Source organism: Paroedura picta, chromosome 3, assembly GCF_049243985.1.
Source record: "Paroedura picta isolate Pp20150507F chromosome 3, Ppicta_v3.0, whole genome shotgun sequence".
Taxonomy (NCBI): domain Eukaryota; kingdom Metazoa; phylum Chordata; class Lepidosauria; order Squamata; family Gekkonidae; genus Paroedura; species Paroedura picta.
This window is the reverse complement of record NC_135371.1, coordinates 95,079,961-95,104,013: the sequence shown is the minus strand read 5'-3', so window position 1 is coordinate 95,104,013 and position 24,053 is coordinate 95,079,961. Positions and strand designations below refer to the sequence as shown.

The window sequence follows — 24,053 nt, the reverse complement described above, 5'->3', positions numbered from 1 at the left end:
CTTGAATCATCAATTACATTATGGGCACTCTGATGTGTCTAATAATCAGTTCTAGTTATTTCATCTAAGTAGGAAATAGTGGCCAAATAGTCTGTGCACAGAGTTTAAGAGCAAAAGTATCCCCCATATATACTTATCTGTTCCATTATATATTTCTGGTAAGGCCATGGATGAGGAACATGTCTCATGGCTTAAGTGCAGTTCACACCCACTCAGGGAGGCTGTCCTGCCCCTGAGGGCTTGCCTGTCTGTCCAGCGTCCAGCCAATCGCCTTCCATCCCCCACCCCTGACCACCCCCTCCTTCTTCCACTTCTCTCTGAGGCTCAGAGATTGCAGATCCCTGCTGTATGAGAGCTGCCCCTGCTGTTGAGTTCCATAACAGTTGCCTGCAGCCTTTCCAGGCCCTGGGGGGAGGGGGAGGCCATCTGCAGAGCTCTTCCACCCCACCCCCCAATCTAGCGCCCTTTATATTCCTGAATGCAATGGGCTTGGCCCCTAGAGATACATAAGAAATTATTTTGTATAAAGTTATAAGAAATATAGAATTTGAAAAATAGTGAAGACATGTCCCACATCACATAATGGTCATAAAAACAGTATTCAGAAGTCTACTACTATATTTGCTTTTCAATTTTTTTATTATTTTGAATGAATATCATACCCCAATTAAAATATGTCAAGGAACAATTGTTTCAGAATCAACACTGAATACTTGAGTATAAATTTATGTTTGATGAAAATACCTTCACCGACCCATGCAGACAAGTCTTCAGTGGCAGCAGTGAGCCAAAAATGGGAAGGTGCACTCGGTTTGTGATTAATTTTACACAGGATCATGATTTCTGGAATGTCTGCAAGGTGTTATCAAAAATCTAAAGTGCACTGGAAAAGTGTGCTATTACTTTTTGTCCATTAATGCATTTTGCATCAGATAAATTAGCTTCTTAACTATTTATAATATAATTAAGTTCTGTAATTAAAGTTTTGGTTTAAAGGGACTTAAAAAACTGCAACTAAGGTGTATCCCAGTATGAATGGACAAAGTTTTCTGGTCTATTCAACACAATTATTAAAACATGAGAATTTAAAATTTAATCCTAATTTAACATACCATACAATATGTTTAGTTAAAAGGCAGCAGTTAAGGACATCAGGCACTGAAGGCAAGTGATCAAAATATACACAAGCAATTGTAACTGAACTACATACCTAGTATGTAATTCCATACAGGCAGAGATGGGAATAGATTAAAGGGTCTGGATAGACAGATATGTGTTAACTTCTACGGATTTATAAAATTACAGGCACCCCAGGGAAAAATATTTTATGGAACACTGGAAGGAGAGAGAAATGTTACAGATACAACCTAATTTTATTGCTTAAAAAAATAAATATAAGCCTAGAAAAGGCAAAACACCATTTTCAAATATAAACAGCTGCATCCAGTGGCTATATTTAGAACTACATCTGAAAGAAAATAGTTTTGCAAACAAAACTAAGCTGCCACAGTCTCTGTACTATATCAAGTGTTGATTGAAAGAAAAATCAGCTCCATTTCTTCTGAAACTTGCATTCTACAAAAATCATTTGGGTAGCATTCTGTTTTGTTATCTTTCTCAAATAATCTTGATATTTTCACAGCATGGCATATTTAAAGTTTTTGTAGCAACTGTTACCAAAATCCCCAGTTGGATGCTTTTGCTCAGGTGATCTGTGACAACATTTAAACTCTGAACACATTTCATCTTTTGCATACGTGTACAGAATAACAAAGCCACTGCACCTTTCTGTATCTTATTTAAAAATGTGGGTGTCAAACTTCTTGTGGGCAAACAGATATTTTGTCCTCCTATACAGTTCCATCTAAGCTGGCGGAGATCCCATAATGGGATATACAGTACCTACATTCACAAAAATGAATGTACTGAAGTGTTTTAATAAATAAGTTCATAATTATAGGACAAAGCATTTCCATTAGCCCTTTCCAGAGGAAAATTAAAGGAAATGTCTTGGTACTTTTCAGTTGCATACAGAGTAGTTTCATCAGAAAGATGATGTTTTAAGAATCACTGAATTTTCTTCTCCATTCTTTGTCTTCCTTTCTGGTTTGGATGTATTTTTAAATTTAATTCTGTAAATAAAATAGAATAAAATAGTTGTTAAACATAACAACAATACAATACCTTTATTGGCATAAAGCAGATAAGCAGGATAAACAAAGTTAGTCAGGATACATCAGACAGTTTAAATTTAAAAACTGAGGACAGAAATTCAGCCGTAATAAAAGTGACGTCGGCATCCTTATCACTCAGTAAAAATTGGTAAATCAGGTCTCTTGAATGGTTTCTCCGTTTTGGTATGAGAGGTATGATATGCCTTCTCTGTTCAGTGAACAAGGGACAATCCAGTAGGATATGTTGGATGGTTTCAGGAGAACTTGATTCACAGGTGCATAGTCTGTTTTCGAAGGGGATCTTGGCAAATCTCCCTTGTAATACTTTAGATGGAAAGGCGTTAAGCCGAGCAAGCGAAAACGCTCTGTGATGGAGGGGATTTGCCAAGTTATGGAAATAAGCCGGCATTATCCCGTGCTTCACTTGGAGACCAAGCGCACAGGTCTGTTTAAAATATCCCAAATCCTTGATAATGCAAAGGTTATCTTTGTATGCATTCTCCTCCACAGTCACAGAAATAAATAGCTCATTGTTCATTCAATGGGCGGAGTGAAAAATCAAATTCCAAACACAAAACCAAACTCTGGCTTTAGTAACATTTATGAAGCAGCACATTTACACAGCATTAGATCCTTCCCAGTATTCCTCAAAAATTAAAGTATTAATTTAAGATTTCCCTGAAGTGTTCCTTATACAACTTTCTTTAACTATCCAAGAGTTTCCTAAGTAGCACTATTTGTGCAAGGAACATTTGAACAGGTTCATGCTAATTTCTGCCATAATCTTATTTGTTTCCAATCTTTTTATAACATGGCCCAAATCAAGACTGACTAGAAGCCTAAAATCATCTTTCCTCTGTGCCGCAAATCATACAGCCTTACCCTTTAACCCTAAGCATCTGTTCAATTGTCTCCGGAAGAGGTGTGCCATTGCTTTCTGGGAGAAACAGAGTCAGGATTCCTGCTAAGACTGTTAAAGTCCCCATTAAGATGTAGGGAAGAAATCGATCATAGGCACCTAGTAGAAAGCACAAGACAGAAACAACGGTAATTTTGAGATTATTCTTTAGAGAGTCAAACAAAGATTCTTGTGCCAATTTCATCAGATGTAGTGAAGTGAATTCTCATTCAGCAAGTTATTTTATTTATTTATTTGTTTGTTTGTTCGTTTATATACCACCTTCCCTGAAGGCTCAGGGTGGTTTACATGAAACAACAAAATGGTACAGGTAATACATACAGAGAAATTGTGACCCAATAACTTTAAAGTGGTGTTCTGGGTAGCATTAGGATTGCTTAGAACCTTATCATGGGTTCTTCAGTAAGAATATTTGTAATGATGGACAAGCATCCCTATAAAACAACTTACATATTTGGGGTACGAACCTCAAAAGTTATCATTTTAATTCCACATCAGAAATTTGAGAAGAGCATGAGTATCATGTTCATTAAATATCAGTTTTTATTTTATCATTTCATCAGAAAACCATGCCAAAAAAATGTCTGTTTTAATTAATATTGGAAAACTATCAATGCTTCCAGAATTGGGTGAAAACAATTTATGGTACCTTTCCAAACTTAGAAATGAAATTCAAACATAACTTTTGAAGTGCCTGCAGGCAGCAGAAGTGGGAAGGGAGAGGAAGTACAGCCCAGCTGGCCAGCAGCACATTTGAGGAACAGCAAAAAGATCCTGTCAGGATTTGTCTGTCTGTCAGCCTCCTACCATGGTCATTTTGTATGGTCAATAATCACAGTTGTCACTGTACTGACATTTGTAACCCAATTTTGGATATTTCTGATATTAGCCAGGAGCAAAATTCTGGAATTGGAAAGTTATCAGAAGTGTCTTTCATGGTATGGGATATTGCCTCTCTGATGCTGGGAATATGGACATTTTGTTCAGTCAGCGATATCCAATTGCAACCTCCTCTTACATTCCCTCTACAAACCTTGGCCTGTAAGTAGAATGCCCATTGGCATGTACCGTGAAGGGTATTTCTCCCTGGGTTCTAGGACTCCATCCTTGATGGGTGGTTCTCACCGCTGGTGCTATGGAGGCGGGCCTTAAATTTACTTCCTCTTCCTGTCTCCCTGGTAGAACTGCCCTCATCTTCCGTTTTGATCCTTCCAAAGCTCAGGGAAATAATACTCCAAACTACAATAACTCTTTGTGATTTTTTAAAAATACATATAATAAGAACATGAAATAAGAGGAAGAGGAAGCAGAAAACAGTTCTGAACAACTAAATCCCAATATTCCCCCTTTTCCTGACTATAACAGGACTAAATGTCAGACGACACCCAGGGAGGGCTGGATGGAGTCCTAGAACCCAGGGAGAAATACCCTTCATGGTAAGTGCCAATGGGCATTCTCCCCTGGTTCTAGGACTCCATCCTTTATGGGATATGCAAGAGCTTACTTTGTCCCGGGTGGGATTGTGTCATCTGAATCTAATCCTTGTAAAAGAACACTTCTGCCAAAGGCAGCATCCGCTGCGCTATAATCACTAAGCTTATAGTGCCCAATAAAAGTGGAAATTGAAGACCAGGTAGCCGCCTTGCAGATCTGTTCTACAGAGGCAGAATTTATCATGGCAGCATTTGTTGCTGCCCCCCTAACTGAAAGCGCTGTAATGCCAGAAGGCACAGGCTCCAGCAATACATTCCCTGAGACACTTTCCAATAGCTACAGCAGACATCCTTCCTCCTTTATTAGGAGAAGAAATGCTTATGAACAATGACTCTGATCTCCTAAATCACTGGTCCCCAAACTTTTTATCACTGGGGACCACTCAACGCTTGACAATTTTACTGAGGCCGGTGGGGGGGGGGGTAGTTTACTCCTCTACTCTCAACCACTTCCCTAACTCTCTCTGATCGCTATGGTAATGTTTAAACATCCCTTCAAAATAAGATACAGACACGCCACAGCAATGAACATAAGGAACATTTTATTTTCATGGAAATTTTAACTCATTACAATGGCAAATCAATGGGAACCCTGAGCTTGTTTCTCTGCAATGAGATAGTCCCATCTGGGAGTGATGGGAGACAATGACACCCGAAGTGTGTTGTAAAGGGCCGGGGGGGATGAAGTAAAGGGCCGGGGGGGGGGGGAGAGAAGGCGTCCTTCGCGGCCCACCTCCAATTAGTCGACAGACCACATGTGGTCCGCCGCCCACAGGTTGGGGATCGCTATCCTAAATGGTTCCGTCCATATAAGGAATGTCTTAAGGGCCCTTTGTACATCTAATTTATGCCACAAAACTTCTTTAGGATGTTTAGGGTCAGGAAAGAATCTAGGCAAATTGATTTCCTGCATCCTGTAGAATCTAGATTCCACCTTGGGCCTAAATATAGGATCTGTCCTCAAAACCACCTTATCTTTGTGGAACACACAAAGATCTTTCCTAATGGATAAAGCTCCTAATTCTGAAATTTGTCTAGCAGACGTTACTGCTACTAAGAAAATAACCTTCAGTTGCAAATGTCTCAATGAAATATCCTGTAAAGGTTCAAAAGGTTGTCTCAGCAATGCTAAAAGTACCACACTCAGGCTCCAAGTTGGGAAACGATGCACGGCTGGGGGGGAAACTACCGTGGCTTCCCTCAGAAACTTAGTAACGTGAGGATGCTTGGTTAATGGAAACCCTGTAACCTTTGGAATAACTGTTGCCAAGGCTGCCACCTGTCTATGTAATGTGGATGGTTTCAAACCCTTATCCAATCCTTGTAAAAATTCCAGTATGACCCATAACCCAGGTTTTAAAGGGTCCTGTTTTTTCCGTCTGCACCACCTGACAAATACCTTCCAAGAATAATTATATATCCTAACAGTAGAAGGTTTTCTGGCCGCCAGTATGGTGTTAGTCGCCTTTTCACTAAGGCCGCATTTTAGCAGAGTTAACCGTTCAGTCTCCACACGGTCAGCTGTAGCCAGCCTGGCTCGTAATGCCAAATTGGCCCCTGTGTCAAGAGATCTGGTATTACCGGTAATGACAAATATTTCCCCACCGTTAGATGCAGAATTGTTGCGAACCATGGTCTGTGTGGCCAATAGGGAGCCACTGGGATTACCTGTGCCCCGTTGTCTGACCTTTCTGAGTACCTTGGGAATGATTGGGACTGGAGGAAATGCATATAACAGACCCTGCGGCCATCGAGCTGTCATAGAATCATAGAATCATAGAGTTGGAAGGGGCCATACAGGCCATCTATTCCAACCCTCTGCTCAACGCAGGATTAGCCATAAGCATCCTAAAACATCCAAGAAAAGTATGTATCCAACCTTTGCTTGAAGACTGCCAGTGAGGGGGAGCTCACCACCTCCTTAGGCAGCCTATTCCACTGCTGAACTACTCTGACTGTGAAAATTTTTTTCCTGATATCTAGCCTATATCGTTGTACTTGAAGTTTAAACCCATTACTGCGTGTCCTCTCCTCTGCAGCCAACAGAAACAGCATCCTGCCCTCCTCCAAGTGACAACCTTTCAAATACTTAAAGAGGGCTATCATGTTTCCTCTCAACCTCCTTTTCTCCAGGCTGAACATTCCCAAGTCCCTCAACCTATCTTCATAGGGCTTGGTCCCTTGGCCCCAGATCATCTTCGTCGCTCTCCTCTGTACCCTTTCAATTTTATCTACGTCCTTCTTGAAGTGAGGCCTCCAGAACTGCACACAGTACTCCAAGTGTGGTCTGACCTGTGCCGTATACAATGGGACTATGACATCTTGTGATTTTGATGTGATGCCTCTGTTGATACAGCCCAAAATGGCATTTGCCTTTTTTACCGCTGCATCACACTGCCTGCTCATGTTTAGTTTACAATCCACAAGTACCCCAAGGTCTCGTTCACACACAGTGTTACCTAGAAGCGTATCCCCCATCCAGTAGGCATGCTTTTCATTTTTCTGACCCAGATGCAGAACTTTACACTTATTTTTATTAAATTGCATCTTGTTCTCATTTGCCCATTTTTCCATTGTGTTCAGATCTCGTTGAACTCTGTCTCTATCTTCCGGAGTATTTGCCAGTCCTCCCAATTTGGTATCATCTGCAAACTTGATGAGCAGTCCCTCCACCCCCTCATCTAGATCATTAATAAATATGTTAAAAAGTACCAGGCCGAGCACCGAGCCCTGAGGTACCCCGCTACTCACCTCTCTCCAGTCTGATGAAACACCATTGACAACAACTCTTTGAGTGCGGTTCTCTAACCAATTCCCTATCCACCTAACTATCTGAAAATCCAGATTGCAGTCTTTCAACTTATCCATCAGAACATCATGGGGAACCTTGTCAAAAGCTTTACTAAAATCCAAGTAAATGACATCAACCGAATTTCCCCGATCCAGCAAACCTGTTACTTGGTCAAAAAAGGAAACCAGGTTGGTCTGGCAGGACCCGAGACAAATTCATGCTGACTTCCTTGGATCACCAAATTGTTTGCAGATTGCTCCCTTTAATATCTGCTCCATTATCTTCCCCACAACAGAGGTCAGACTCACTGGTCTGTAGTTTCCCGGGTCATCCTTCCTCCCTTTTTTGAAGATCGGAATAACATTTGCTCTCTTCCAGTCCTCCGGGACATCTCCAGTCCTTAAAGAGGTTCCGAAGATGATGGACAAGGGCTGTGCAAGTTCTCTGGAAAGTTCTTTGAGTACTCTCAGGTGCATTTCATCCGGACCAGGGGATTTGAACTCATCCAGTGCAGCTAAATGCCTCTCGACAATCTCTCTATCCATGTTAACCTGCCACCCATACACTGTCCTTTGGCTATGGCCATCTCTAGATGATCCTAAACACTTTGACCTGTGGGAAAAAACAGATGTAAAAAAGGCACTAAGCCTTTCTGCTTTCTCTGCATCTTCCGTTAGAGTTTGTCCATCCGCACCCAACAGTGGGCCTATTGCCTCCTTTACTTTACGTTTGCTCCTCACATAACTGAAAAATCTTTTCTTGTTACAATGGGCTTCCCTGGCCAATCTTAGCTCACTCTCAGCTTTGGCCTTTCTTATGATTGATCTACAGTGCCCAGTAACCTGTAGGTACTCTTCTTTAGAGCTCTGTCCTTCCCTCCATTTCCTGAACATTTTCCTTTTCTTTCTTAGTTCCTCTTGAAGTTCTCTGTTCATCCAAATAGGCTTCTTAGAGCTCCTGCAGTGTTTTCGTCTTTCTGGGGTAGTCATTGATTGAGCATGCAATAGCTCCTGTTTGAGTAGCGCCCACCCTTCACATGCTCCCTTCCCTTCCAGCATTCTCATCCATGGTATGACACTCATCATGTCTCTGAGTTTATTAAAGTTTGCCCTACGAAAATCCAACATCCGCGTCTGGCTACAAGTTTCCTTGGCTCCCCATCTTAAAAGGAATTCTATGAGGACATGGTCACTTCCCCCTAGGGTCCCCACCTCCTTCACCTTATCCACCAACTCTTGCCTGTTGGTCAGTATTAAGTCCAGTATGGCTGAACCTCTTGTGGGTTCATCTACCATTTGATAAATGAAATTGTCAGCCAGGCAGGTCAGAAAGTTGCATGACTGAGGACGCTTCGCAGAGTTTGTTTCCCAGCACACAGGGCATCTCTTTGTTCTGCTCTAGGTTGGACAAACCTGGTGAAAAACCGAGGTAAGAGAGCATTCTCCTGACTGGCAAATAGATCTACCACTGGATTGCCAAAGTGTTCCACGATCATTTTGAATACACCCCGATTCAAGGACCATTCTGCTTCAGAAATTTCCTGTTGACTGAGCCAGTTGGCATGTACATTCAGTACCCCTTTGATATGTTCTGCTGTCAGGGACCGAAGAGTCTCCCCTGCCCATTGTAAAATCAGTGATGCTTCCTTGTGAAGTGAGGGAGATCTCGCCCCCCCCCTTGCTTGTTTAAATAAGCCTTGGCTGCAACATTGTCCGTTCTTATCAGGACATGCTTTTGTTGTAATTTGATTTGGAAGTGTACCAAGGCCAGTCGAATTGCTCTGATTTCAAATAGGTTTATTGAGAACTCCCTCTCTTGTGCTGACCATTTCCCTTGGTGCCGAGTCTCCAGAGTGGCTCCCCACCCTGACAGACAGGCATCTGTGAATAGGACTAATTCTTGTTCTATCACAAAAAAAACGTCCCTGACCAAGATTCACCGGTTTCAGCCACCACAAGAGGCTGCTCCTTACGGCGGGAGTTAATCTGACTCTGTTTGACTTGGCTGCTATTTTCACCTGAAATGGTCTTAGAAGGGACTGTAAAGGACGCAGGTGGAATCGCCCCCATTGTAGTGCTTCCGTGTTTGCTACCAGAACTCCCATGAGTTTTGCTAGTGTCACAAGTGAAGTTGATTTTTCTTGTATCACAGCCCTCACCAGATCTCTGGTCTTTTTGATCTTTTTGTTTGGCAAAATCAATTTTCCTTGTTTTGTGTTCAATAAAACTCCCAGATGCTCCAAGCACTGGGTAGGAACCATGGAACTCTTTTCCAGATTGACTAGAAATCCGAATTCCTTCAGAGTGGTAATCACTTTCTCTGTGTGTGATGCTGATTCCTGTGCTGGTGACACTCGGATCAAGAGGTCATCTAGAAATGGATGTATTAACACCCCTGACTGGCGCAATGCCACAATTGGAATCACCATAAATTCTGTGAATACCCGAGGTGCAGTTGTGAGACCAAATGGTAGTGCTTGAAACTGGTAGTGGGCTTCCCCCACGCAAAAACGGAGAAACTGTCTGTGTCCTGGAAATATTGGCACATGAAGGTATGCTTCCCTGAAATCCAGGGAAGTCAAGAACTCCTTGGGGTTGAGTGCTTCCGCTATCAAACTTAGTGTCTCCATGCGGAACTTCTTTAAAGGAATGAATTGATTTATGAATTTCAAATCTAGAATTGGATGCCAGGTGTGGCTAAAGATGTCGTCCTGAGAGGGTGGCAGGGCATCTGCTCTGCTATCTCTGAAGCCTGACAGGGGTCAATTGTGCAAGCAATTGGCAGAAAAGAGGAGGGGTACGCAAACCCCACCTCACCTTTCTACCCAGGAAGTTCTTGGGGCCGTCTCCAATCCTTTAGGGAGTATATCTCCCTGGATTATAGGCTGTCAGCGTTCCAGGTCCAGAGGACGACTGCCATTTTCTACTTCGGACTTTCTTTTCTTTCTTCAATCTTAAAGTATCTGCTTCAACCCTACATGATGATTTACCACAAATGAACGCTTTGAACTGAGGGGAGGACATCGGCTGAGTTCCAAAACATCATTTACTATAAGAAGATAAGAGCTGTGAATGGGAAAATCTCACGAGAACTCTGTGCCAGTACGAGAATCTCTGCCTTAACTCACTTCAATACGTCACATGCCTGTGCCGGAACATCAGAGGATAAAACAGAGGACCTCTACTGGCCACTTGTAAAACTGTTTGAGGCCGTTTTTTTTTAAAGTCAAAATCATGTCTATGTTAAAAAGATTGGCTCATCTAATAGAGATACAAACCCAAGATTACAAAGTATTCTTAGATGGATTGATCAAAAATATCTCCAAGGAGATCCAAGATGCCAAGGAAGACGTCTTTAACAGGAATAATGGATCAATAACAGTGGCTGATGACAGCTCTAAACAAGGTGGAAAACCAACAGTAGAAGAGAAATCTGAAATTCTGGAGACGGAAAATGGGATGCCAGAGTTCTGCAGCCCAGATAAGGACACCCTTTTTAAAAAGACATACAGCCATCTCAAAGCAACAGTGTACAAAAATCAATCAAAAGAAATATGGATCTGCAGTGAAAGTAACCGATTTAAAGGATCTCTCTGGGGAAAAAATTGTATTGATACTGGAGTCCAGGAGGTGCAACGGCCTCAAGATTTATCGATGCATACTCTGCGGGAAAGAGTACAACTGCACTTTCTACGCCAAAGGCCAATGGGACAGAATATAATTTTACGGGAACGACAAGATGTAGCAAGCCTCGAGATGAGACCCCCTTAAGAAGACCGAAAGCTCATATTGTTTTATGTTTAATGTTATACTGTATTCTATATTTCCATTTTTATGAAAAAGGGGAAGCAGTGTCTCTTTCTCTCTTGTTTTTTTTGTCTCTTTTCTTTTGTAGGCATATAGGTAATATAATCATTAGTGCTGAAAATGTAAAATGGGGTTCTCCCCCCTTATTTTTTCTTTCTTCTATTAGTGTATTGTCCTAGGACTAAAGCCTACACTGACTTGTAGAAAATGTTTAATGTTAAGCTTTCAACTTAAATCTGAAAATATATCTGTTAGGATGGTTCTTAGAATGGGTCAAGCATAAATTGTTTTGTAGATGTATCAGAACCAAGGATAAGGAGAAGCTTTAGAAGACTGAAAGCTTATATTGTTTTATGTTTAATGTTAAGCATTTAATCTAAACCTGGAAATCTTATTATTCTCTGTATTAACAACATATACTGTATTCTACATTGCTATTTTTATGAAAAAGGGGAAGCAGTGCCTTTTTTCTCTCTTGTTTCTTTTTCTTAGTAGGCATATAGGTAATATAATCGTTAGCGTTGGAAATATAAAATGGGGCTTTCCCCCCTTATTATTTTTTTTTTATTGGTGTATTGTTATAGGGCCAAAGCCCATATTGATCTGTAGAAAATGCAAAGCTCTCAACTTATACCTGTCAGGATGGCTCTTAGAATGGGTCAAGTATAAATGGTTTGTAGATGTATCTGTATTAAGGATAAGGAGAAATTATGAAATCCTTTTGTAATTTTTTTTCTTTGTACATCTTTAAGGCAAAGCCCTACTTTCCTCTCCCTTCATCAGGGTATTGATACAGGGCCAAAACTCATACTGTGCTATAAGAAATGTTTAATGTTAAGCATCTAACTCAAACCTAGAAATATCTGCTAGGATAGCTCTTAGATTGTATCAAGCAGTTAATGTGAGGTTTACGATCTCTCAAGTAAGTTGACTAATAATAACTTTTCTTTTGTATATCTAAACAGGCCTTTTTTTTTTTTTTTAAATGTAGTGGAAATGTGGACGGCTCTTAGACTCATGGCTCTTAGAGTTTTGGGCAAAAGTTTATATCACTGTGGAGTCAATGTGGGGTCGTATATTCTCAAATGATTATTATATTTCTATCTTTATGAAAATAAAAAAAATCATTATATTAAAAAAAAATAGAATTGGATGCCAATCCCCGTTTGATTTTGGCACTGTAAACAGAATTGAGTATACTCCTTTTTTCTGTTCCTCTGCAGGAACTATCTCTATTGCTCTTATGTTTAGTAGATGCTGGACCGCTTTTAGCAGAGCATCTCTCTTGAGCTGATTTGCACTTAATGGGAACACCAGAACCTGTTGGGGGGAACTGCAAAAAATTCTATTTTGTAACCAACCTGAACTATCTCTGCAGCCCATTTGTCGGACTGCACATTCAACCATCTGTGAGGGAACAACGCCAAACGACCCCCTACCGGAATCTCCCCGTCCTCTGGGGAGTCATGCTTTATTCTGGGAGGAGTCCCTGTCTGACTTCTCCTGTCTGCTGAAGCCTTGTCTGGTATATCGGGAGTAATGTCCCCTACAAAAGGAATATCAACTATTCCCCCAGAATCCTCTCCTGTTATCCCGAAATTTTGGCAGAATGCTTTGCGATCTGAAAGAAAAGCCTTGAAACTTTCTATCATTATTGTGTCTAACAAACTTTGGCATCATTAGTTTTTTATCTCGGGTTTCAATCTAAATTCTATTCAATGTGTCGCCAAACAATTTATCTCCCTGAAACGGTTAGGCAATAACAATGGATTTGGAATGGTTGTCTGAGGACCAGGCCCTCAGCCAAAGAACCCGCCTAGCAGCTGCCAGGGACGCAAGTCCCCTGGCTGCAAAAATAATTGTATCCAAAGTAGTATCTGCTAAATAACAAACTGCCTTCAATAGTCGTGATACACCTTCAGTAGACTTCTTGTCTGCTTCAGGAATTAATCTTACCAGCTTTCTAGTCCAGACTATCGAAGCCCTAGCTGTTATGGAAGCTGTGAACGAGACTCTAATGGCCATAGCTACAGCCTCATGCGCCTTTTTGAGAGAAGTCTGCCTTTTTATCCATCTAGTCTCTAAGGTGACCTTCACCATCCTGAGACACCAGACCCTGTGCCTGTAAAGCCGTGACTGGCGCATCAACCAGAGAAGTTTGCAAAAAACTCTTCAGCGTAGTCTGAGAGTTTGTACATTTTTAAAATAAATGCCAGAAATTGCTTGTTAGCCATAGATTTCTGCCATTCTGCCTTAATCTTTTTTTTCAAAAAACTCAGGCATAGGAAACACCTTTTGTACTATCTCCACGGGAGGAAAAAATTCTTCCTTACCTTTCACTCTAGGCTTCATATCTTTTTCTGGTGGTGCCTCAGCTGCCTCTGGTTGAATAAGGGCTAAGGCCACAATACATTTATGTAATAAATCTTGAAAATCCTCCAGTTTAAAAAATCTCTGAGTTGGCTCAGGGACCTGAATATCTTCCTCCACCGCCTGTGTCCCCTGTTCTTCATCCGTCAGAAACTCACCTTCTTCTGGATCGCTCACAGACGATCCTGAGGACATAGGTACATTATAGCATCTCTTTCTAGCCACCTTGGTAGGAACGGAATGAGAAACCTGCTCATAGTGAACAGAATGCGATGGGGAATAATATTGAATGGGAGGATGCAGCATCCTAGGCGGTAAAGGTAAAGAAGGCACACTTAAAGCAGACCTCTGCTGACAAAACAAATTCATTTCGTTTCTTAACATAGACTTCATAAAATTGAACATTTCAGAGGACATGCCAGCAGGCAGCCCCTCACTCACATTCGTAGGTCTGTCTTCAGAATACGTGCCAGGCTGTGGGTGTCCCAGAGAGCCAACAGAGGTTTGGGATTCACCTTGTATTATAGAATTCACGCTGTCATTTTGGCATTCAGCCATTAGGGGGACTCCTTCCCCCGGGCGTAACTCAGTGCTCATCACATGGCTGCCCTGCACGAGGGGAATGCTCCCTGCAGAGCTAGCCATGACGCACTCAGGATTGCCTCTGGAGCTTGTTTGTTTATGCAGAACGCCTCTGCTAGCCCGGTCACACTTCTCTCCACGCCGCCTTTTGGCTGGTTTTCAAGTAGCCTTCCTAGGCTTCTCGGGCTGCTCCAGGGCTGCCACGGTCAGTAAGGTTCCCGATGGAACGCAGTCTACCGGGCCCATAGCTCCACCGGCCGCTCCATGCATGCCTGGGAGATCTGACTCCGACAAATAGTCATCTTGTAAAATGCTTGTTGCCATTCGGGCAGTAAGCAAATTTCTGAACAATTTAACGATCAATCTAACTTTAAAACTTTAAACTCTAAATATTAACTATTAACTTTGCCCTTCCAACATAATTTGCACTGGACCAAACATAGAAATAGGATTATTTTGCAGGCTAAATGTTCTACTACCCATTTAAACTGTTTTTTCTTCTTCAAAGGTAATCAGTTTGTCCCAGCTGCCTGTTGTGTGTTTGACTCAAAAATTCTTCCCCAAATTTTATATGGCATCCCTCTGTGGACCTCAGCTTTTAACAAAAACTTGGAAAGCTTACAGTCTGCCTTTTTCTGGCAGATTTTGGGAACTCCAAATTGTGTCCCTTACTCCTCCTTACGTCTCGAAATCGGCTATAATCTTCTCGAAACTAAGGCCTGGATTTCTACCTTCAAATATTGGCTAAAACTGCATTTTCGATCAGATAGTCTATTGGCCTGTTTATTGAGAGACTTTAAAAATTTTAAATGGTTCTCTACCATCCTGACTACACTCCAACAAATTGGCATTGACTACAATTACATCTTATCTCTGAATGAATCTTCCATTATGTGCCAAATTAAACAAAGGCTCCTCGATCAGGAATTCCAAAAAGTCCATCCTACTGTCTTGGCAATTTGCTCTCCTCGTGCTCTTGGTTTCCAAGTGAAGCATGGGATAATGCCAACTTATTTCTATAACTTGGCAATCCCCTTTATCGCAGAGCGTTTTCGCTTGCACGGCTCAACGCCTTTCCATCCAAAGTATTACAAGGGAGATTTGCCAAGATTCTTTTCAAAAATAGACTATGTCCCTGTGAATTAAACACTCCTGACACCATGCAACATATTTTACTGGATTGTCCCTTCTTTATTGTCCAGCGAAGGCTCGTTATACCTCTTATACCCAAATGGAGAAATCATTCAAAAGACCTGATGTGCCAATTTTTGTTGAGCGATAAGGATGCCAATGTCACCTTTATTACGGCTGAATGTTTGTCTTCAGTTTTTAAACTTAAACTGCTTGATGTATCCTGACTATCTCTGTTCATTTTGCTAATCTGTGTATTGTTATTGTTAACTTTGCTTATAAACTAAATAACTCTAACTATGAACTCCCCCCCCCCCAATTTTCCCCCCTGGGAAATGAAATGGGAGGGAAAGATACAGAGGAAAGAAGGAGTAGAAGGATTTTAGTATAGAAATTCAAACTAACATTCTTAATGTAGCTTCTATTAAAAAGGGTGAAGTGCTAATGCTTACACAACCGCACTCCCTGCAGGCAGGAGAAAAACTGAAGATGAGGGTGGTTCTACCAGGGAGACAGGAAGAGGAAGTAAATTTAAGGCCTGCCTCCCTAGCACCAACGGTGAGAATCACCCATCAAGGATGGAGTCCTAGAACCATGGGAGAACATAAAGAAGTTCTCACAGATAACAAAAAAAAGTGGATATTAATGTGTGTGGGGGAAGCGCAAGGGTTTGATGGATAAGTGGACCTTAATACTGGGTTGGTGGAACATAAGAATATTGGTAACTTACCGAGATATACAAAGTAAGGTGAGAGGATGCTGCCAAATCTCGAAGCCATTGAACTGGCACCCACTCCCATGTTTCTCACAACTGTCGGGTAGAGCTCAGCAGTGTAGACATAAACTATTGAGAAGGAGGCTGTGATCCCAAATTTTCCAATCATCACTAAAATAATGGATACCACATGGAGGTCTACAATTGAGAAGCAAAGCATGTATCAGTAACACTATTGCCACTCCACAATTAATTTTTCTGCCTTGTGCGTTTACCGCCATTTACTTTATTTCCACTTATTTTTAGCAGAAAAAAACATAAAAACAAAATAGGGAGTTAGAATCAAAGAGCTGGAAGGGACCATACAGGCCATCTAGTCAAGCTCCCTGCTCAATGAAGAACCAGACTAAAGCATCCATGATAAGTATACATCCAGCTGCTTTATAAGACTGCCAGTGAGGGGGAACTCACCACCTCCTTAGGCAGCTGATTCCACTTCTGACTACTCTGACTGTGAAAATTTCCCCCCTAATATCTAGCCAGTACTGTTCTAAACATAGTTTAAAGCCATTACGGTGGGTCCTATCTTTTATGGCCAACAGGAACTGTTCCCTGCCTTCATCCAAGTGAAAACCTTTGCTACTTGTCTGTCACAGCAAACATAATACTGTGTCATGTTGCAACAATGTAGCTTATATAATTAATATAAAAGTGAACATGGCCAAGGCATACTTAGAGAGATTTAGATTGCAGCATGGGCTTGAAGGGTTCAGGAGGAGGTTTCCTGCACATTGCTCACTGGCCAGCAAAGATGGGAACCTCAGGTGACCACTCTAGTCAGCTCCACGTGATCTAGGGCCCAAGCAAATGCAGAAAGTTTTAGTGGGCTCTGCAAGAGTGACTTAAGTGTCTACCCTGACCTATTTAAATCTTTGGCTTGGTTCCTCTGTGGATCCCTTGGCTTGGTATGGCTCTTTGGCTTAGGAAGCACAACTCTTAGTCAACACAGGAATAAGGGTTCACTGTCAGTGACTTGGGGACAGGTGACTCTTCCTCTGATGAGAATTCCACACATGCATCAGAGGGGCTCATATCCCCAGTCTGCCATCTTGTGGCTGGAAGCAGAGGTGGTGGGGTGGGAGCAGGTACTGGCTCTATTTATAGATCTGAACTGCATGATGCTAGCTAAGCTACTCCAGCCTTAAGGGATGCAGAAGACCACCCTCCCCCAACCTAACATTCATCTGCTTAGGACAGTGGTTCTCAGCTTTGGAGTCAGGACCCCTTTGGGGGTCGAATGACCCTCTCACAGGGGTTGCAGCAGGGCGAGCAGCTTGGCCAGGGGAGCACTCTTTCTGTTGCTGCTCCTCTTGCAGCTGCCCACGTTCAGCTGCTAGTCACTCCAGCAGAGCCTCCAGCATAGTGCAGTCTCCTGCAAGGCACTCCAGGTGGTGGTGCAGCTCAGTGGGACAAGAAGCAAAACTGAACTGAGAAACCCCAGAAAAAAACATTTACATACAATCATGAACCATGGAACTTCACGCCATTGGTCAGTTTTGGTTTATTTCTGTGAAAGAACACTTGCATCATTTTATGGTTGGTGGTCACCACAACATGAGGAACTGTATTAAAGGGTCATGGATGAAATCCACTGGCCTAGAAAGTTCTGGGAGCATATTCTGGATGGATATTTTGTAGATGATTTTTTATTACTTAAGACAGATGAGCGCATGTGTGGGCCTCAATCTGAAAAAAAAATTAGCGTATTACTGCAGTCAAAATTGGGCATTTCATGATTTCCTAATAAGGTTTCTGCCCTTCATTCTGTACTGGGAAAAATGATTTAAGAAATGCCCATTGAAGGAGATGCACGGTTTGTCCCACAGCATGGTTTTTTCCTCTTCATCATCACATTAGAGTTACCAAAGGTATTAAGGCAGATCTTATGTTTGGCATCAATTTCTGAAAAAATTCAGTGGGGTATCTATTTGGCAATCGCCCCTTTCATTCTTTACAGTTTGATGTGGCTGGGAACCTGAGTTTTGCTGTTTATTTTTCTCATCATTGCTGTCCTCAGTGATGGGCTGCCCAGCGGCAGGAATTTGGTATTTTGAAGGATCTTACATTTTACATGTTTCCTATCATAGTCGCTGCAGTCATTTGGGGTGTATATTTTCTTAACAAATGAGTCACATTTTGGTGTGATGATCAACCAATGGTATGCACTATTAATTACCAGTCCTCTTGCTCTGAGAAGATTGTGCCTGATGTGTGATGTAAATTTGTTCTCACCTGCCTCAACGATAACATTTCCTTATCAGCAAAATACGTTGCAGGTGTCAATTATGACATTGCAAATGCGTTATCTCACTTATCAGGGGACAGGGTTTGGAACATGGCACACCGATACATTCCTGGAGAACCATTGCAGCCTTGGGAACTCATGATTTAGCAGGGAGTACTATAATCTATTGCATCTTCTACCCACAGGCCCTACTTTCAGGTGTTTCATGCTTTGCTTTATTTTTGTGAGTCCAGCAGTTCTCTTCTATCAGAACATCAGCTGCTGTGTTCCTTGGTACTCCTTAAGACTTGTGGCCCTTATAATTCAAATGAGTAGCCGTGTTGGTCTGAAGTAGCACAGGCAGTGCTTGCACTCGAAAGCTCACACCTTGAATAAATCTTTGTTGGTCTTAAAGGTGCTACTGGACTCTGATTTAATTTTGGAATTCCTGTTATCCCTTACCTTACGATCAAGACAGAATCCAGAAAGGAAGCAAACAGCACTTGTAGGCATGTTGCATATCAATTAAATATTTCATTTTATTTAGTTTCTGTCTCATGCATACAATTACTCAAATGCTGATATTTCAGTCTGACCCCTCATCTCTTGTTACTGCTGTTACTGCCTTCCCTTGCAGCAAGAAAACAAAATATTCTGCAGGTGGGCATCTAAGACTGGAAGAAGGCTGGGCTGCTGGCACCAGGCTCCAGAGCACTTTGATTCCCAACATGAGGAGGAAGGCAGTGATGGCATTAGTCGCTGTGAACTAGGGAAGCGAGCAGGGAGACACAAGAAGCAGGGAGCAGGGAGCAGACATCTCAATGTTTTTATAGGTGGTTATGTTTTGAGAAGGATGTTAACACACACAAAAACGCTGATGGCATGCTTACTGGGTCTCCATTTTCAAGCTGGCTTTTTCTGTGCACTTCATCTGCAGAGACAATGTAAAACTTGGCTTCAAGTACAATGGACTTACGTGCAGGCACCAACTGAATGAATAGAAGAACACATCCTCCTAAGAACAAGACTCCTGCCATTGAATACCGCCGGGGCAGATGCTGGAGAAGCAGCCAAGATATGGTGTATGCTGGGACTTCAATTAGTGCTGAGAAGAAGCAATTCAGATAGATGTTTCCATGCAAATTAGGCGTGTCCAAAGAAAGGCCAAAGTAGCCTATGGAAATGACCATCCTGTAAGAGAGATCTACTATGTAATCACGTTGCTTCTTTGGACTAAAACCATGTAGACATGTAGAAACAAGTATTCTGCAAGCAGAAAAAAGCTTTGCCTTTACTTTCTTGCTATTTGTATTCAAGCACAAACCTTAAACATGTTCATTCAGACTACAAAATTAATTATAGTTCCAAGGCTTTAACATACAGCCATCCTTCTTCATCCTTTTCAAAGAGACATTTACTTTACAAAGATTTGTGGAGGGTCAGAGCTGATACTCCTGAGTAAAGCTTTACTCAGCTTTCATACTGAACTTCTGGTGAATTACAGGACTGAAAACAACACAACAACAACAAAAAGGTAAGCTGTGACATATAAACAAAGAATTGTTTATATTATAAAAGTGGAAGACAATGCATTAATATTGCAATAAAGACTTTATCCCCTTTATAAAAATACAGATCTGAACTGTTCAGTTATACCACTGCCTTATTTCCTTTATTAAAATGCCATCCTGAACAATTCTGTTTTACACAACCTGCATAATGAAAGGAGAGTGGAAACATTCACATTTAAAACCCACAAAAATTAAAATAGACAGGATCAACAAACTCATAGCCAAATGTGTTGGAACATTTTACCCTCCACCAAATACTCTCTGATATAAGACTCTCTTATATGTTTTCCTAAATGAAGCAAGAGAAGGTGCCCTGCTCATCCACTCTGGCAGGCTGTTCCAAAGGACGAAGGCCACCAATGAAGGCCTGTGATCTTGCTGTGGTGGAACAGTCAGTCCCAAGAGGAGGCTATTAGCAGAATGTAACTGGTATGGGGCAATACATTTACTTCTCCAGCTGAACCCCATGAAATGTAGGGAAGACAATGCTCTCAAGATCTTGCCTTTCCCAACCAACACTATCTTGATATTGTCAGGATTCATTCTCCCCAGCCCTTTTGAAGATTAATATCATGAAGTATGTTATTGTAACGTTTCTTTTGATGCACAACAGAAAAGAGAGACACATGCCAGTTTCTCTTCTATATGAACAGATTGCCATCCTATTCAAGAATCTAGCTCAATCAGCTCTTAGAAGATTATCAAGACTATTACTTAAAACTGCAGGTGGGGGAACAGAATATTTGAACGCTCTGTTGAACTTGTAATATTCTGGCTTATGGATGGGGGTTTGTTACTTTCCCCCTATTATTTTTATCTTACTTATATTTCTCTGTTTTTTACTACTCTTCTGGTCTAAGTATGTTTAAATAAACTAAGGACAGTGCTAATACTTGAATGCTCTTTCATGTATAAGTCTCCTGACATATAAATAAATAGCAGAGCAATGGAAGGAGTAGGATTCAGCCTTCTTCCTGATTTGTTCATTTATGTGTGAGAGCTTTTTATATGGATGATAATTCAGCTTCAAAGAATCTCATTTGGTATATAGCACCGGATGCCTCCTGTAAAGATGCTGATTATACAGCTTTAAACGAGATAATATGGGGAGACAAAATATGTAGGCAGCTTAGAGTCCTAGTTTATGATAAAGAAACAAAGCCTAATTTATTAGAACACTGGCATTCAGGCAACACAAAGACCCATTATGCACGGGGGTTTTAGCGCACATTCGGGGTGGAATGGCGGCGACTAAAATCACGGATAACGCACGGAGCCGGCTGCAACCGGCTGCAGCTTCGGTGCATGCCGCCGAAAAAGCCGCGTCAGTGAAACGCGGAAGAAAGCACAGCTTCCGGGTGAGCGGGGCGCAACCAGAAGCGGCGCCCGGATCGGCGCGTGCATAATCGGTTACTCTGGGTTTTGCCGCCGTCACGCCCCGCCCCGTGTATAACCGGTATGCGTTGCGTCTTCCCCCTCCGCTTTTTCGATGTGACCCAAATTCGCCGTTTCGGCGGCCGTGCATAATGGGCCAAAATCAGTTGTGCTAATTTCTATGAATTTCAGTCTGCAGTGGGAGGAGAGAGGAAAAATTCTGCTTGCAGAAGTTTTTATCCCAACAGAAGTGCTCCTTTGCATTTAAGTCATTCAGCTCCACTGGCAGTCTTAAATGTAGAGTCTAGAAACTGTTATCATATTATCTTATGCAGGTACTTCTTTGCTGTGAAAATTGAACACTTGGATGGCCAGCAAGTACTCTAGCAAAAGCCATTTCAATTATGAGGTTTCTGTGGTAGGGATATTTCCTTACGTTAATAAGTGCCATGCACAGCTGTAGCATAACGATATTTACGAAAAACACTTTATCAATCTGAGACCTCCAGTCTTCAGAAATGCAATTCTTGGGCTTCAGCTTATTTGGGTGAATTCTTAGAGCATGTTTAACATTTGCTTACCATATGATCACAGACATGATAGTGACACATCTTATATTTCGGGTTCTCACTAGATCCAAAATGCTGAATGACTGTTGGTTCTGGGAATTCAAATCTGGTAGCTAGAAAGACAGACATATGTGTATAAAAACCAATTCATTTCTATTGAAATAAAACATCAATAAAGTCACTGAGCAAATGACAGCAAATCTCTGTAACATGCTTGATGGGAAAGAAATGCAATTTCTTTCCTAGTGCAGGGATTTTTAAAAAATGTTCATATGGTTAATGCAGCATGTAATACAGTAAGCAGCCATTTTAAATCTAAATGACAGTTCCAGGAAATGTGACTATGAAACTAGAGTGATCTGAGAGATACACACAGTATCAAATTCCTGTGAATAGATTCTATTTCCACAGCTACATTGAGTGGGATTTCTAAGTCCCTCCTACAATACCCTCTTGTTTTCCATACAGTGCGGGTTACAGATTACATTGGGGTGCAGATGTCTGTAACTGCATCCCATTGATTTTCAGCAGATTTCTGACTGTCAGACTGTCATCCTCCTACCAAGGATTAATCTGTGTAATTTTAAATTGGTTCCATTTTGCAGACGTTCCTAACTGGAGTCTGGCTCCCTTAGTGACTTCAAAGACAATGTCTTGCCTGGAATAATGGACTTTGTAAGGAACCCAGTATCTTGGAATGAGAAGGGGTGAGTTGAAGAGATGAGACAATTTTCTGGAGGGTTCCTGCAATGGTGGAGTCTAACTGGTTCAATGGAGCCAACTGATTCTCATAGGCCTGAGATTGTATTTAGTTTGGTGTAAGAGAAGAGATATGCTAGGCTGAATATTCAATTGCTCACTTCCATGGTTTTGCTGCAGCAACGTCATTTGAGTATTTTAATTATGGCCTACATGTGCAAGAATACAAGTACGTACCACCTGATCCAGATCTCTGAGTTTCAGGCTGGAAGTTAGCTTTATGGTTTTGTGTTGCTTATTTCAGACTGATGGGCTGTATTTAATAAATTCTGATTAACAAAGTTTCTTAAATTCTTTCTAATAAACTTATAATATATACATTTAAAAGAAAATGTTTCATTATTTGAACTCTCTCACTCTGGGGATCCATGGGGCTCAGTGTAGAACTCCTTAACACTGATATTCCTACTTTATCCTGGTTTCCAAGGGAGGCAGTATTTAAGTTTTCTAAATAAATGTTTTCTTCTAATACTTGGCACTCTTGGTTTTCAAGCTTTTAGAATATTATCAGAATTATTTCCCCCTATATATTTCATTTTCCTTTACAGTCCAATTTTATGGCCCTCCCTCTTTCCCTCCTGGGATCATTCCACCAGTAAACAAGTGGCTAAGAAACAGGATAATGGGGTGCACTGAGGAATATTTATTGTCTTCGTTTTTACTGCATTTTAACCAGAATTTTAATATGTTGTAAACTGCTTCAAGAGGGGTAGTCTACATGTTAAATAAATAATAATTTTTGTGATATTTTTGCCATTATATCAACTATTTGTTAATCTTTTCTTGTTCACTACTAGCTTCTAACCTGAGGCAATACAACCGTCATATCATCTACCCACACTGAAAGGATGCTAACTGGATATCTCTTGATTCCTATCAGCTTTCCTCCTCAATCAGCTTTCCTCCTCTAGAGTAATTAAAAGTTACTCTAGAACCTGTTAGACCGTATATAGCTTGGTTCCACTGTGATGCAATGTGCACACTGCACAACAGCCCTGGAGTTACATGAAGCTGCCTTCTATTGAATCAGATTATTGATCCAACAAGGTCAGAAATGTCAGACTGTCAGTGCCTCTCCAAGGTTTCAGGCAGAAGTCTTTCACATCTCTTATCATGACTTCATCTTGTAGCTGGTGACTGAGTTTGAGACCTTCTGCATAGCAAACAGATGCTCTACCACTGTGCCACAGTCAAGCCTCCAAGGCAACAGCCCATTATTAAATAATGTCAAGTGGTGGTGGTTGTGGTGGTGGTGGGGAGAATGTGTCTGCATGAACATTTCCAGTAAACTGCCCAGGTACAAGTAGGTGCAAATCCAAGTTTAAACAGCAGAGTTGCCATCAAAATTCCTTTGCAAGCTATGTTTCAAACTGTGTTTTTGCAAAGTATATCTCACCTCCTAAGCCAAGAACCCAAAACATGTATAAAGAGGCAGCTGCAAAGCTTGCATAACTTCTCAAGCACAGTCAGTTGTTTTATAGAAACCTAAACCAGACTGTTGCCATATAGCAGGTA

The 24,053-nt window shown here is 41.4% G+C and overlaps 1 protein-coding gene across 2 annotated transcripts in view; it reads right to left on the bottom strand.

Annotated features, from left to right (window-relative positions):
- Positions 1-620: 620 nt before the first annotated feature.
- LOC143832444 (organic cation/carnitine transporter 2-like) overlaps positions 621-24,053 on the bottom strand; it is a 60,710-nt gene continuing 37,277 nt past the window's right edge. The window contains exons 6-10 of one of the 2 annotated variants that reach the window (XM_077326898.1): positions 21,792-21,892; positions 19,242-19,456; positions 15,997-16,179; positions 3,057-3,192; positions 621-2,132 (exon numbers count right to left, since the gene is read on the bottom strand). In XM_077326898.1, coding sequence (XP_077183013.1) covers positions 2,045-2,132; positions 3,057-3,192; positions 15,997-16,179; positions 19,242-19,456; positions 21,792-21,892 — 723 coding nt within the window. In that variant the 3' untranslated portion in view covers positions 621-2,044. The remainder of the gene's footprint in view (positions 2,133-3,056; positions 3,193-15,996; positions 16,180-19,241; positions 19,457-21,791; positions 21,893-24,053) is intronic. The other variant, XM_077326899.1, reaches the window with a different exon arrangement.